This window comes from Melanotaenia boesemani, chromosome 18 (genome assembly GCF_017639745.1).
Source record: "Melanotaenia boesemani isolate fMelBoe1 chromosome 18, fMelBoe1.pri, whole genome shotgun sequence".
Taxonomy (NCBI): domain Eukaryota; kingdom Metazoa; phylum Chordata; class Actinopteri; order Atheriniformes; family Melanotaeniidae; genus Melanotaenia; species Melanotaenia boesemani.
In genome coordinates, this window is record NC_055699.1 from 2,281,554 (window position 1) to 2,294,655 (window position 13,102).

Here is a 13,102-nt window from a genome sequence, read left to right on the forward strand (position 1 = left end):
GTTTTTAGATGCTTTGCATCTCTTGGCTTTAGTTTTTTATCTGTTTCCTGCATCGTTCTGAGATAGTTTTGTTATTCTTTGATGGTGTTTTCTCATCTCTTTGATGCCATAATGTGATTGTTTTGCCTGTTGAGTAAAATATCTTTAATTTGTGGTTTGTTTTGCATTTCTGTGGTTGGTTTGGGTCTTTCTGCTAATTTATCTTTTTGCGTTCATGTGTTGTCTCAAGTCATTCTGCATCTCTGTGATATCTCTCTTACATCATTTTGTGTTTCCTTTGTGTTATTTTCATCTTTTAGATCATTTTAAATTGGTTTGTGGTTGTTTATGTTACTTTTAATATCTTTGCTGTTATGTTTGTAAAGTTATTCTAGTCTCGTAGTATTCATTTAGGTTTCTGTGTGATTGTTTTGCAGTTCTTTGGTGTTTTTTTGTGTCTGTTTTAGATCATATTTTAATTTTGAGATGGTCTTGGATTACTTCCTGGATGATGTAAAGGATGATTTTTCATCTGTATCTGATCATTTGATGCTTTTTAAAAAAGACACTTTAGCAATGTAAGACTCACGGCTGATGACTTGACGTTTCTTATGTGTTTGTCATTTGGGTTTTGTGGTCGTTAAGTTTGCGCAATAAGCATTTAAAATGTCACACTTCACTTGTTTAAACAGCGCATTTACAGCCACGTCAGTGTAAATAGTTCCAGACTTATTAATAAGTTTGTTTATAATTAGTAAATTAATTCCTGCATATTATAATTTCCCAAAACTGTGGCTAAAATTTAAGAGGACAACTAATCATGAGTCATAAAATCCAAAGCTCTGCAGCAGATACGTGTTGGCTAAACGTGTTACCTCAGGATGCCGCCTCGTGGTGTGACGCACCCGTGACGCAGCGGTCTGACGGACAGGTAAGCCGACACCGGCCGCCATATTGGGAAACAACGGAAGTGAGGGAGAGAGAGAGGTGGAGGGAATCAGAGTCAGATTAGTGAAGTCGATCAGTTTCCGAGAAAGGGCGTCCTGCTCGCTGGTTTTTCTCATGTTCGTCTCCTCAGAGGAAGGGGCGGTCCCAGCGCCACAGCAGATCCGGAATTAACTCGGCTCAGTTCGGCTCGGCTGGTTCGGTTCCAGCCGACACAGAAACGGGACTGCTGGTTTAAAACATTTCTGAAGATTACCATAAGGAGGGGAAGTGAGTGGGAAAGCGAGAAGCCGGCTAGTCTGAAAGTGTCGACGGAAGGAGGGACGAAAACGGAAAAGAGGAATAAAAGAAAGAAGAAGAAAAGTGGAAGATGCCTCTGGCTCAGCTGGCAGATCCCTGGCAGAAGATGCCAGTGGGGGGTACGGCTGGAGAGGTGAGACATCCACATGAACCCCAAACACAGACTTTGTGCTAATATGAGCTGAGTGACTTTGAGCTTGTCTGGAGAGGGCTGCCATCTCTCCAGAGGAAGATGTAGGGAAATAACGCACCATGCAGGATGCAGTTTGCTGCGGAAAGCATGAAAACTAACTGTTAGATGACTTTTTACAGCAGCCGACCCTCCTAAAGCTCCAAAATGTGAGCACATTAAGTATTTGGAAATAACTCTGAGCGTATAGAAATGAGGTAAAATAGCTGTAGAAGTATTAAATTTATACTAGAACTCACATAAAGTATTTTAATGTAATTATATGGTCCAAAGATATGTGTTGAAATCTCTTTAGTAATGATGCAGGAAGGTTTCAGTCCTAAAACAAGAGTTTGGAGAAGTCAAAGTATAGAAATGTAGAATTAATTACATCATTGGCTGCTAACTGAATTTTGATGCTGACACAAGAAAACTCCTGCAGGAACACTAAATTAGGCTGAAATGTAAAACAAAACTGTGCTGAAGTCCCGAGGCGTCTCTTCTTTATGTAGGATCAGCCTGGGGAGGGAAGCTGTTCAGCTTCCTGCTAGTTTTGCAGCTGGTACCAAGAACAGTGCAGCGATTTGTTCAAACATGAATGAAAATACAGCATATGAGAGAAAAACACGTTACACAATGCGGACAAGTTTGAAAGTCAGTATTTGGTGTTAAAACCTTTTCTTTTAACACAGTCTGAACTCGCTTCGATGAGCTTTCTTGCCATTTCCTTAAGCAGTCTTTGGTGATAGTTCTCCAGACTTCTTGAAGGACTTTTCAAAGCTCTTCTTTGGATGGTTTCAGCATTTTATTCTGTTCTCTGTTTGGATGATCCCAGTCTGGGGAGGATTCATCCCTCCATCAGACCAGTTGTCACTGATTTTCAATCCTCTTCTTGTGTCATTTGGCATATTTGAGCCTTTTCACCCCGTTTCTCTTTCTTAAGAATACTTTCTGGACATGGAGACCATTTCTGATCAGGTCCAGATGCATCTGTCAGGTCCCGGGTCTGGTCTTTTCTTCAGGACATTACTTTCAGACACCTCTTTTACCCCCATTCCCCAGTTTCCTCAAATGTTTTAAGAGTAGGGCTGGGCAATATATCGAGATTTTCAAATATATCGAGACTTAATCAGGCGCAATATAGAAGAAGGGAATATCGTTTCTATCGAGAGCTTGTTTTGAGTAAGAAACATCTTTTCTTTTGCTTTTTGCACAGCTGTATTTTTGTTATGGTCATTGAAAAGTATTCTTCATTCATTTTGTTTTAGAAGAATTTAATTTAATGTAAAGCTACTATAATTTCAGTCAGCTGTTTTAATGCACATGTTCTGCAAGTCCTTAATAAAAGTGCATTTAGCACTAAAGGCTGCAAATTAGAAGTGTCTCTTTGGTTACTTGAAGAAAAAAAAAATTTCGATTTATATCGTATATCGTAATTCAGGTAAAAAATATCGAGATATAAGATTTGGTTCATATCGCCCAGCCCTATTTAAGAGGTTTTTTTTAAGTTTCCAGCTAACAGCTCTTTGGATGTTACCTTGTTGGTGCAAAAATCATATTTTCTGTCTGTCAAACTGCGTAATCTCAGGCAGTTTTCATAGATTGAAGTAAAGAAATGGGAGCAAATGATGCATCCTAGTGAAAGCCAGCAGGTAACAAAGAGCCTAAAGACACTATTTAGAATTGGTTCCTTGGCTGTTACGTAACACTGGTTCATCCCTTGTGTTATGCTCCGTGTCAAGCTGAGTTAACAAACAACAAACACCGTCTTCTGAAAATGGTCAGAAACAAGGAGTTAAAAATAAAAGCTGTTAATTTGCAAAGACAATCTTTAAATGAAAGTCAAGTTTGGTAACAACCCTCTACTAAAATAGTTTAATAGTTTACACCAAAACTATGAAATTAACACCACAAGACACAGAAATACTGTAAAGCACTAGAAATATGCTAACGTCTCTTCAGGATTCGAAGTTTTTAGCTGGAAACATCAAAGTACAAAATTGAAAACCACGAGCTGTATCCAGCAAATATTCTGCAAAGCCTAAAGAAAGTGGTCAGAAACTGAAGCTTAATTAGGCATTTAAGAGTCAGCACACACTTCAAGACTAAAATGAGACCATTACTGATAGCAGCAGCTACCCATGAAGCATCCACAAAGACTTTCTTTTAACACAGATGTGTATGGAGAGAACCACTAAGTCTCATGAGATCACTCTAAGCACATTGCTATTCACTGTATATATAAATTATTAGAGTTACTGGCCACATAAATACCCCGAACCGCACCTGCTGGCAAATATTTGCCACATTTTGATGCTGAAATGAGAGGTTCAAAATGTCCTGAAGGATAGAAATGTCAGCCAATAATTAGTGACAGCTGCTGCTATCCTTTAAGCTCCTATAAGGTCATTATAGTTACCCAAAGACAGATTAAAAAACATACTAAAGTGCCCTTTAAAACTATTAAAGTACTTAAACAAGCAGGGTTCTGTAAACAACTGTACGTTTCTACCTCGTTTCTCCAATCGGAGAAGTTGAAAATGTGATGATCTGTAAAAGCACACAGGTGCATGTAATAATCAGCACACTTGTGAGCTGCAGAGGAAGCACAAAATCAGATTAAAAAGCACTTAGAAGTATCAGTAAAACTGTGTGGAAGTCGCGTTAAGAGGAAACAACATGCTGTAACGTTAATGTTTCTTCACATCTCTGCAGGAATGTCTCACTTCTTTCCCGGCTCAAATTCAGCTTAAAAAAAGCACCAAACCAGTCAAAACTATGGGTGAAGTGCAAAATCATGATAAATTTCTCTATAATCCTCTTTATTAGCCTGAGTGAACGGCTTGATAAAACAAACAGAAATAATAGAGTTTACTTCCCTTTAACTTGTTGCACATATGCTAATTCTGCCTGGTTTATAAATGTTCTTCTGTTTATTTCCAATAAATACCTGCTGTTGACATCACCCTCATAATAAACAAGTAAATCATTAAGCACAGGGAGCAGAGTGATGATTCAAATTTAATTGCATGTAATTTTATGACAGTTAATCATTATCTAGAATTTTAATAAAGTGACAGCCTTAGAAAGAACTCAGATGGAAAACTGGGGCAATAAAACCAGTATGTGGAGCAATAAAATGAGCATAGTCATCTGCAATTTATTGCCGACTGCAGGGACATTATAGTGATGCTAAATCATATTTTTAAAAAAAGTAAATAATCATGTAACAGCGGCATGGAGAAGTATTGGCGCAGGAATCACTAATAAGGCTCTCGGCTACAGAAGACTTGTTGCAAACTTCTAGAGAAATGTTGCAATGGTTTCGTAGCTGAATTGTGGTATGTAAGAGGATGTTGTTTTCTTAGCTTAACACTCCTCAAAAAACAAGGTTAGAACTTATTCAGTCTCTGATAAATAACATAACAGGGATAAACACACTGCTGTTACAGATGCAAATTAGCTTGTTAGCTATGATCCACCATGTTTACATCTGTTTTTATAGATGTTCATGCAGTCCATATCAAATAAAGTGTCCTTATCAAATAAACTAATTATAATGTGTATTTCATATTACCTATAATAAGAAGCAGTAGCATCCCATACAAGAGAAATATGAGAGAAACAAAGATGGATACCAGTTTTACATAACAATGTACAGCCACGTATCTATAGAGTAAATCCTGGAGTGTCTCCAAGTATCCCAAGAGGTATGTGTACTCCCATTTGAGAAACATTGCCGTAAAGCCAAACATGTCACGTGGAACCAGCTGCTACAACAGAAATGACATCTGTAAGATTATTCTGGATATGCTTGGGACACACAAGGCTCGCTGTGACTGCGGTAGCAGGTAATGCTTGCAGCGCTGTAGTGGTGCTGCAGCTTCATGATGACGGCGTTCAGTGCATGCATGTAAGCTGCGTGCAGCATGAGGAGCATCCTGACTCATGTTGTTTAGCATTCGTGTTAATGATTTCATTTCTGCATCCACAAAACCCTGAAACAGTAAATATGAAAAAAAACATCAGGAAGAGTTTTATACACTTTTGTAGTTTTGCCTTAAAAAGCAAAGTGGGGAGGGGCGAGTTCTTTATGCTGCCTTTGGTGGACATGGATTTTAAAGGTTATACTTAATTCATGAGTTACACTGAAACCGTGTGAGTAAAAATGGAGAAAAAAACTCGCTGAACTGTTCACCTAGAACAGAGGAGCCCAAGTCCGGTCCTCAAGATCTGCTATCCTGCAATGTTTAGATGCATCCCTTCTTCAAAACACCTGTATCCAAAGGCTGAATCCCTTCATCCACATGGTGCTCATCTATGAAGAGGCCTGGTAACGAGTCATTTGATTCAGCTGTAATGGAGAAGGGCTGCATCTAAAAGTTGCAGGAGTAGATCTTGAGGACCGGACTTGGGCTTTCTGTTTGCATGTTCTCCTCGTGTATGCGTGGGTTCTCTCCGGCTTCCTCCCGCTGTCTTAAAGACATGATGTTAGGTTAATTGGTTGCTCTGAAGGAGTGAGTGTGAGTGATGGCTTGTCCCTGTGTGTGTTGGCCCTGTGATGGACCTGTCCAGGTGTACCTGCCTCTCACCTGTTAAAATGCTGGGATGGGCTCCAGCTTCCCCGCAACCCGTAATGGACAAAGCGGTACAGATAATGAATGAATGACTCTTCTGTTTAGTTTGTAACTTGCATTTCTTTCATTTCTTATTTGGTTTTCCTGTGAAGAATGAATGAAAAGCTGCAAAGCGAGAGGATGGGATTGTTCTAAAAAACGCTTTTGTATCAAAACTAAGATTCAACTTTGAAACAAAAACAGCTCCTATGTGAGTGTTTTTTATTTCCTATTTCTGTTCGTACAAGTTTGTGAATCTTGATAAAGATCAGAAGGCGGTGCTGCTGAATGCATGATTCAGGAAGAGCTTACGTCTGTGTGCGTGCGTCCACTTCCTGTATGCGGTGTCACAAGGGCTGCATGGAGAGATGTGTGTCATTCTGCAGGCAGTTTGAGATTCGAACACGAAACACTGATTCACAGCAACCAGCTTCTCCCTTTCTGCCTGGCCTCTTAACAAGTCCGTACTTGTTTGTACTAGTTCCCTCTTGGCCTCCTTTCACCTCACTATCAGCCCTGCAAGAACGTGCTGCTGAAGCTCCGCTCAAGAAACTCTACCTTTAACGTCACGGTTACAGCTAGACATATTTTTTATCTAAGTCAATAAGTCTCAGACACTCAAAGCACAGAGAGGTGAAGTTGAGTAGATGTTACCTTTGAATTAGGGAGTAAACAAAAGATGTGTGCAGATAAACGTGGCTGCAGCCACGGAGCTGCAAACGTCAGCTGGGCTGAACTGGGCTGCTGGTAATTGTCTGTTTGCAGAGAAATGTAATGAAAAGTGCCAGTTTTCCTCCCCTGAAGGTCCAATGTGATACATGCTGATAATTTTATCCAATTAGCAGCACAGTGCTGAAATATATCCAGTTCGTAATAAGTTTATGCTTGAAAATGTGAAAAATAATTTGAGATCCTGCAGGGCTGCAGCTAACGCTGAAAAGTTGAGGATTTGCTTTAATGAGTACAGAAAGCTGTGCTACTGAATAATAGGAGTCAATTACATGTCTTGTGTTTTCTAAACATGCCATGTTTGGGGCGGGAGGGTAAATTTAGTTGGGCATGAAGGAGAAGACAACGATTGCACAAATTTCCAGAGAAACATTCCCAACATTCTTCTGGGATGATTTCTGTCAGTTACTTTCTGCTTGAATGGTGCTTTTTTTTTACAGAACTTAACCTTTAAAAATAGAAAACTCGACATGCTTGACTTCTATTAAATTCAAGTTGGACGACATTCTTGACCAAGTTTTATGTTTCTCTTGGTTCCTTTTTGGAAACTTTTGATGGATTTTTGGCAGCGTGCTCTTTTGTTGTTAAGGAGCAGACCAAGTGTGACTTTGTCAGCGAGTGTTTCGTTGGTATATTTTTTTTTCTGGCATTATTGAATCCGTCCGTAACTTTTATCTCCCTAACTCCATATCATCACCCTCCCACCTCCATGCTTTGCTGTAAGGACTCTGCATTCTACCTCTTTTCTTCCCATTAATTTCAAACTTCTGTTCGAGCTAATCATTTTAAAGGTGAGGATTGACTCCACTCCACCTCTTTCTCTTTATCAGGGTAGATCTGCAGTTATTATGAGATGAGGGAGAATGCAATAATAGCCTGAGAGCTCTGACCACACCAGCCTGATTCATGTGTTCTTGAATCACATCTTATCATATTAAATGTTTACAGAGTTTATTACACAGGAAAAAAAAACACATAACTACTGGTGTCATTCACACAAGCCAAGTCTGAAGCGTTTTCGTTTGGATCCATGGTGCAGACATGCTGAAACACACAGCCTGCCATCGGAAAAATGGGGGGGGGGTTTAGAACCGTGTTGCTGGGATAACTGGAAATCTGGGACTTTTGCTTGCATGTCGCTTCAGTGAGTTTCATATCCTGTTCTGTTTGTGTTTGTTCATAAGGTTAAATTCTCTTCTTATTCATATAAAATGATGTGATTATGATTTATTTGGCATAAAAGTAATCTTGCACGAGTGCTGTTGTACTCTAATGAGATTACTTCAGTTTTTTACCGTATTTGATATAACAAAAGAAATGAGCAAATCCTCTCATTGGGAAAATTAAAACCAGAGCAACTTCTGCTAAAAAATCACACAAATGATGAATAGATCATCTAAATGCTTCTGATTTCTGTTAATCAACTGGTGGGTTTTGTTTCCCGGAGCGAAGTGTGACACGTTAAAACGGTTTATTTATATAATAAATTTGAAGTAAAATACCCCTCAGAGCGATATACCCATCACCTCTGATGTCTTAGTCATTTTTAGACTTTCTTACTCGCTATATCTCTGCTTTATTTGTAAAAAAGTAGATTTTTTAAATGAGATTAAACCCTGCTCACGTTGACACCTCTGAGTATTATCCTACTTTTTTCTGGATTCACACGAAAGGTTCATTAAATTTGGCTGGTGTCTGAATTCTTAGGTACAGTATCACGCCAACAATCATGTTAGACAGGTCTGGTTACGTTTAGGTAGAGAAAGTATTTTGTTCACCATCAGCCTTCAGTTTGACTCCGTCACCAAAGGTCTGAGAGCTCGAATGACGATATCTTTGAATAAAATTCTAACATTGGCTTAAAAATTTAAGCCAGTAGATTTTAAATCTTCGAGGTGTGTTTGCCGCAGAGGGAATCCACAAGGATGCAGTCCAGAGGGTGGAGCATGTTCTGGAATAGTGACGTTTCCTTGTCCAAGGTAGAGTTGACGCTCAGCCGGTTTCTTTGTTTCTTCCACAGCTCTGCATCTGAGATTCTTCAGTAAAATGGACGTTGTTTTATTATCTGGTGTGACATGCTGGTAAGTCTCAGCTCACATGAGAGTTGGGACATTTATTGCACCCTGAGACGTGATTTAAAGACTCTGCTTGGCCTCAGTGACACGACAGTGCAGCTTTCTTTAGTCTTTTACATATGATAACATCTTTATAGGCGGTGAAGTTGCTTTCTGTCTTGTTTTCCATCACACAGAAGCTCTTCAGACCTGCTAACATAACTCCAGTCAAGCAGCAGTCTTTCTTGCTCCTCTCAAGTCCAGGAAAAACACATTTTATAAAAGCAGAATTTAGAGTTACTGGATGTATTATTCACAGTAAACCTGCTGCTCATCTTTTATAATGTCTGCATTTATGGTGATCGAAGCAGCTGGAGGCGCCTGAACTTCGGTCCTGGTCACCGTTTAACCAGCGTTGCTCTGAAAGCCACACGGGCTGTGCAGTTTTCTGTGATTTAATACTGGTCCTTTTCAATTATTCATTTTTGTAAAATTTAATATAAAAATTCAACTCAGAGGAATCGATTTAAATTAGTTGTAGACAACTTGTACAGACTCGGGTATAAGCTGTAGTTTAAAGTACAAGCACCATGTGTTTTGCTTCAATAGAGATTTGAAAAATCACCCACGGTAGGGGTGGAAAAAAAAACCTTCAGGAAAGAAGAGCCCACACAGCAGCATCCCTTCCACCTTCGCCTTCGAGCTCTGCGTATTTTGTTAATAATGTTATCAGATGGCAGTGGTGCCAGCCTCATGGGGCTAGCATGCTTTTTAAAGCCATGTGGAAATGAAATAAAGTAAGAGTTGCAGGTTAATGCTATTATCTGAAGAAAAATGGAGTCTCAGTCTCACAGCATTTAAATTCAGATTTCTTTTGCATGTTGATGTAATGAAAAGAAAGTGAATTTACTTCATGTTAATTTTTCTGGGAATTTTCCCACCAGTAAAAATGTGGTGCTTCTAAAACTTAGTCCACTGATGCACCATAAGTGTCCTCCATTGTAGAAATAAACCTCTGGGCTTCACCAGAAACCAAACTGCTCCATCCATAAACTGGAAGCACAATAGCCTCATGCTCATGCAGGTTTTTAAGTTTCCCTTAAAAGGTTCCTGCTCTCTTGGAAAGTTCCTGTGATATTTGAGCTAATCTGTCCTGTGTGGACAGATTAGCTCAAAGGGCGTTTAAAGGTACAACCCCTGGTTAAAATGATGGAATTACCACAATTTTCATTCCCTTTTTTTTATTAAAAACAAAACAAAAAAAAAAAAAAACAGAACAAGAAAACCAAACAGAAAACAGTAAGTCGGGAGACGTGGTCACAGCCAGGGTCTTTTTAGGAAGCCGTCCTTGTTCCTTCATTTATCTGAGAAGGCTGTCAAAGCTTGTTTTATGCTCCGTGTCGGCTTTCAGCTGGAAACTACGACTAAAAGCAGCATGATGTTGGAGTGGATCGATAACTTTCCTGAGGGCTGGTAGAAGCTGTAACATATTTTACATCAGTGGTGTGGTGGCTAGCACTGCTGCCTCACAGCAAAAGGTCACTGGTTTGAGCATCGGCGGGGGTGGAGTTAGGACAGGGGCCACTTTATGCATGTTCTCCCCACGTATGTGTTTACTGGTCACTCCAAAGTCTCTTGTCCCTACGATGGACTGGCGACCTGTCCCGGGTGAACCCTCCCTCTCACATGGTAATTGACAGGAAATGCTCCGGCTTCCCCACCATGCTGAATTGGAATAAGTGGTGTAGAAAGTGAATGAATGAATATTTTGCATCATCATTGAACCTGTATTGTGCACGTACAGTAATGACATATGGTGTAGTTCAAATATGAGAACTAGGATAATAAGTTCTTCATGTCTTCTTAGTTGAGGCTCATTTTAAGAATGGTTGTCTCTGTGGCTTGTAGTTCTCCTCATGCCTGGAAAGCTCCTGCTCTGAAGTAGGCGTTAAGGAGGACTCTGTAAACTGAGTACTAAAACTATAATCTGAAACAGTTCCTGCTGTGGACACAAATAGAAGAAGGAGGACTTCCTCCAATAGTTACATAAACTATGAAAGACCTCTTCCTGTTTGAAAGACCTTATAAAGGCTGGAAGTAACTGTCACATATTTCTGTATTGATGATTAGTGGCCTGATCAGACCATGCAGATAAATGTCGCATGGACCAATCACCATAAATCTACTTCATGATGCTTTTGGACCAGAAAGTTTCATCTGAGAGTTGGGAAACAGAATTTATCAGACTAAATAAACCCATATTCCTCTGTTTAGTTAATTAATTGTTAAAATCACTGATTTAATTAATCTATCAGTGTTTTGGGATGATGTTTTACTCATGAATTAAAACATAAGTCACATTGTTTTGGCCGGTCCTTGTACAGTTATGTTACAGCTGTTATCCGAACCACAAAAAATAAATAAAATAAAAATAATAATCTGTTGTTCAAATGCACCTACAGAGGTGTGAAAAACAATTTGTGTCATGTTTCTCTGCAACACGAGTCAAAAACAATTTTTTGACGCATCCTATTTGAAATCAGAGGAAATTGCTCTTTACAGCTTCTGACATTTGAGTACTTTGAATATGAAAACTGTTAATAACAAATTCTGCAAACTTTTAAGACAAACATTTGCTAAAATGGTAAAAAACAGAATTCCAAACCATAAAATAATAAAACCTCTCTGGATCTTTATTTTGCATCACCCTTTTTGGAACATGTTTTATCCTCTTTCTCATTCTAATCCTTCGCTCGCTGTTGTCTGTCCATACCTCCTCTGTGTTCACCCTTTCTCCTCTCCCCGCCCTATCTGTCCATCTCCCTGCTGAGCAGATTATAGTTGGTTCTGGGGCTGCACTTACAGGCAAAGTAAATAATCACCGTAATTGCTTTTATTGCTGTTATTGTTTTTGTCACGCTGTAGTATCGGTGCTATCAGTGTCTAAATCACAGCTGTTCCTGCAGGGAAGCAGACAGGCTGCTGATCGGCCTTACGTAATGCAAATTTATATCTGTTTTTGCTTTTGGTTGAACAGATGAGGTAGAAGCTGCCTAAATTTGGAGGCCCTGCTGATTAATATCATACTGAAACCACCTGGGAGCTTTATTTATCTTTTCCTGTTTCTTTTTTTCGTCTGATTTTAAACTGTGGTTAATCCCTCCATCACAAATAACTGAAGTGTTCCACTTTTTCAGGCTTTCTGTCTGAGAGGAAATATTTTAGTGTCTGAAGCAGAGATGTTCACAAGTCCATTTTTGCAAGTCTTTGACTCCAAGTTCAAGTCCATGTCAAGTCTCAAGTCACTTTTAGTTGTAATGAGTAATTTCCCAGGCAGCGCTTGCCACCTGGTCTGCTTACGATGCATTATAATATCCAAGGAATTAAAAATCTGTACTCACCCTTTATCTATTTTAGCTTTAACTAACAAATGCTCTGACAATTTATGTGCTTTACTGAATTTGGAAAACCGAATTTTAGACGTTGCAACACCTAAACCACAGGACAGCTTGTTCTGCACAAGCCTCTTAATGACGGAGGAATAATTTGACTCAGGTGTATTGCAGCAAGTAAACATGTAAAATATGTCTGCAGGACAGTGACTCTACAGGTCCACAGTTAGTGATTCCTGCACTAGTGCATCAGAAGAATCTTAATATTTATTTTTTAAAAAGGGATTGAAATAACGGTGCGAGATGAGTACAGATAATATTAACATCAAACTTTTAAAATGGAATAAAAATCTCAATATTTTAATTGATTTCGATCCAATACTTGCAGGTACAGTAAGTACTCCTTACTTTCCTACGTTTCTAATAAACAGACCAGTAAAACTGCGTTGTTTGATCCCAGTTTAACGTGATCATGGCAAAGTCAGCAGTTTATGGAAACAGTAAATGTGTTGTTCTTCTTCTGAACACCGTCTGATGGTACAGTAGTAACATAAGCTAACGTTTACATCGCTGTCTCTAAGCTGTTGCTAGCATACATGCTAACATTAGCCTCATATTACAGTGACCAACCTCTCCAGGTGTTTTAAGGTGGATGAAGGTGGATCCAGCGTCCTGGATTTTTAAAGCACAGACGTTCCAGTTTGCTGCTTTAATATTGGTTTCTTTTTATTTAGTTTTTAACACCCAAACATTACACTGTGTGTGTGTTACGTCAGTGTTACGTTTAGGGAAATGACAGCAGACAGGAGGTCAGACAGAGAAGGTCATTAAAAGTAAGATTGTTCACGAATCTCAAATCGTGAGTCCAAGTCGAGTCTAAAATCTCTTTGTGAAACTTAAGTGTGACTTGAGTCCGAG

At 39.2% G+C, this 13,102-nt stretch overlaps 1 protein-coding gene across 1 annotated transcript in view; it reads left to right on the forward strand.

Moving 5' to 3' along the window:
- The first annotated feature begins 965 nt into the window (after positions 1-965).
- rps6ka3b (ribosomal protein S6 kinase, polypeptide 3b) overlaps positions 966-13,102 on the forward strand; it is a 68,857-nt gene continuing 56,720 nt past the window's right edge. Inside the window, exon 1 of the mRNA XM_041967590.1 lies at positions 966-1,357. Coding sequence (XP_041823524.1) covers positions 1,295-1,357 — 63 coding nt within the window. The 5' untranslated portion in view covers positions 966-1,294. The remainder of the gene's footprint in view (positions 1,358-13,102) is intronic.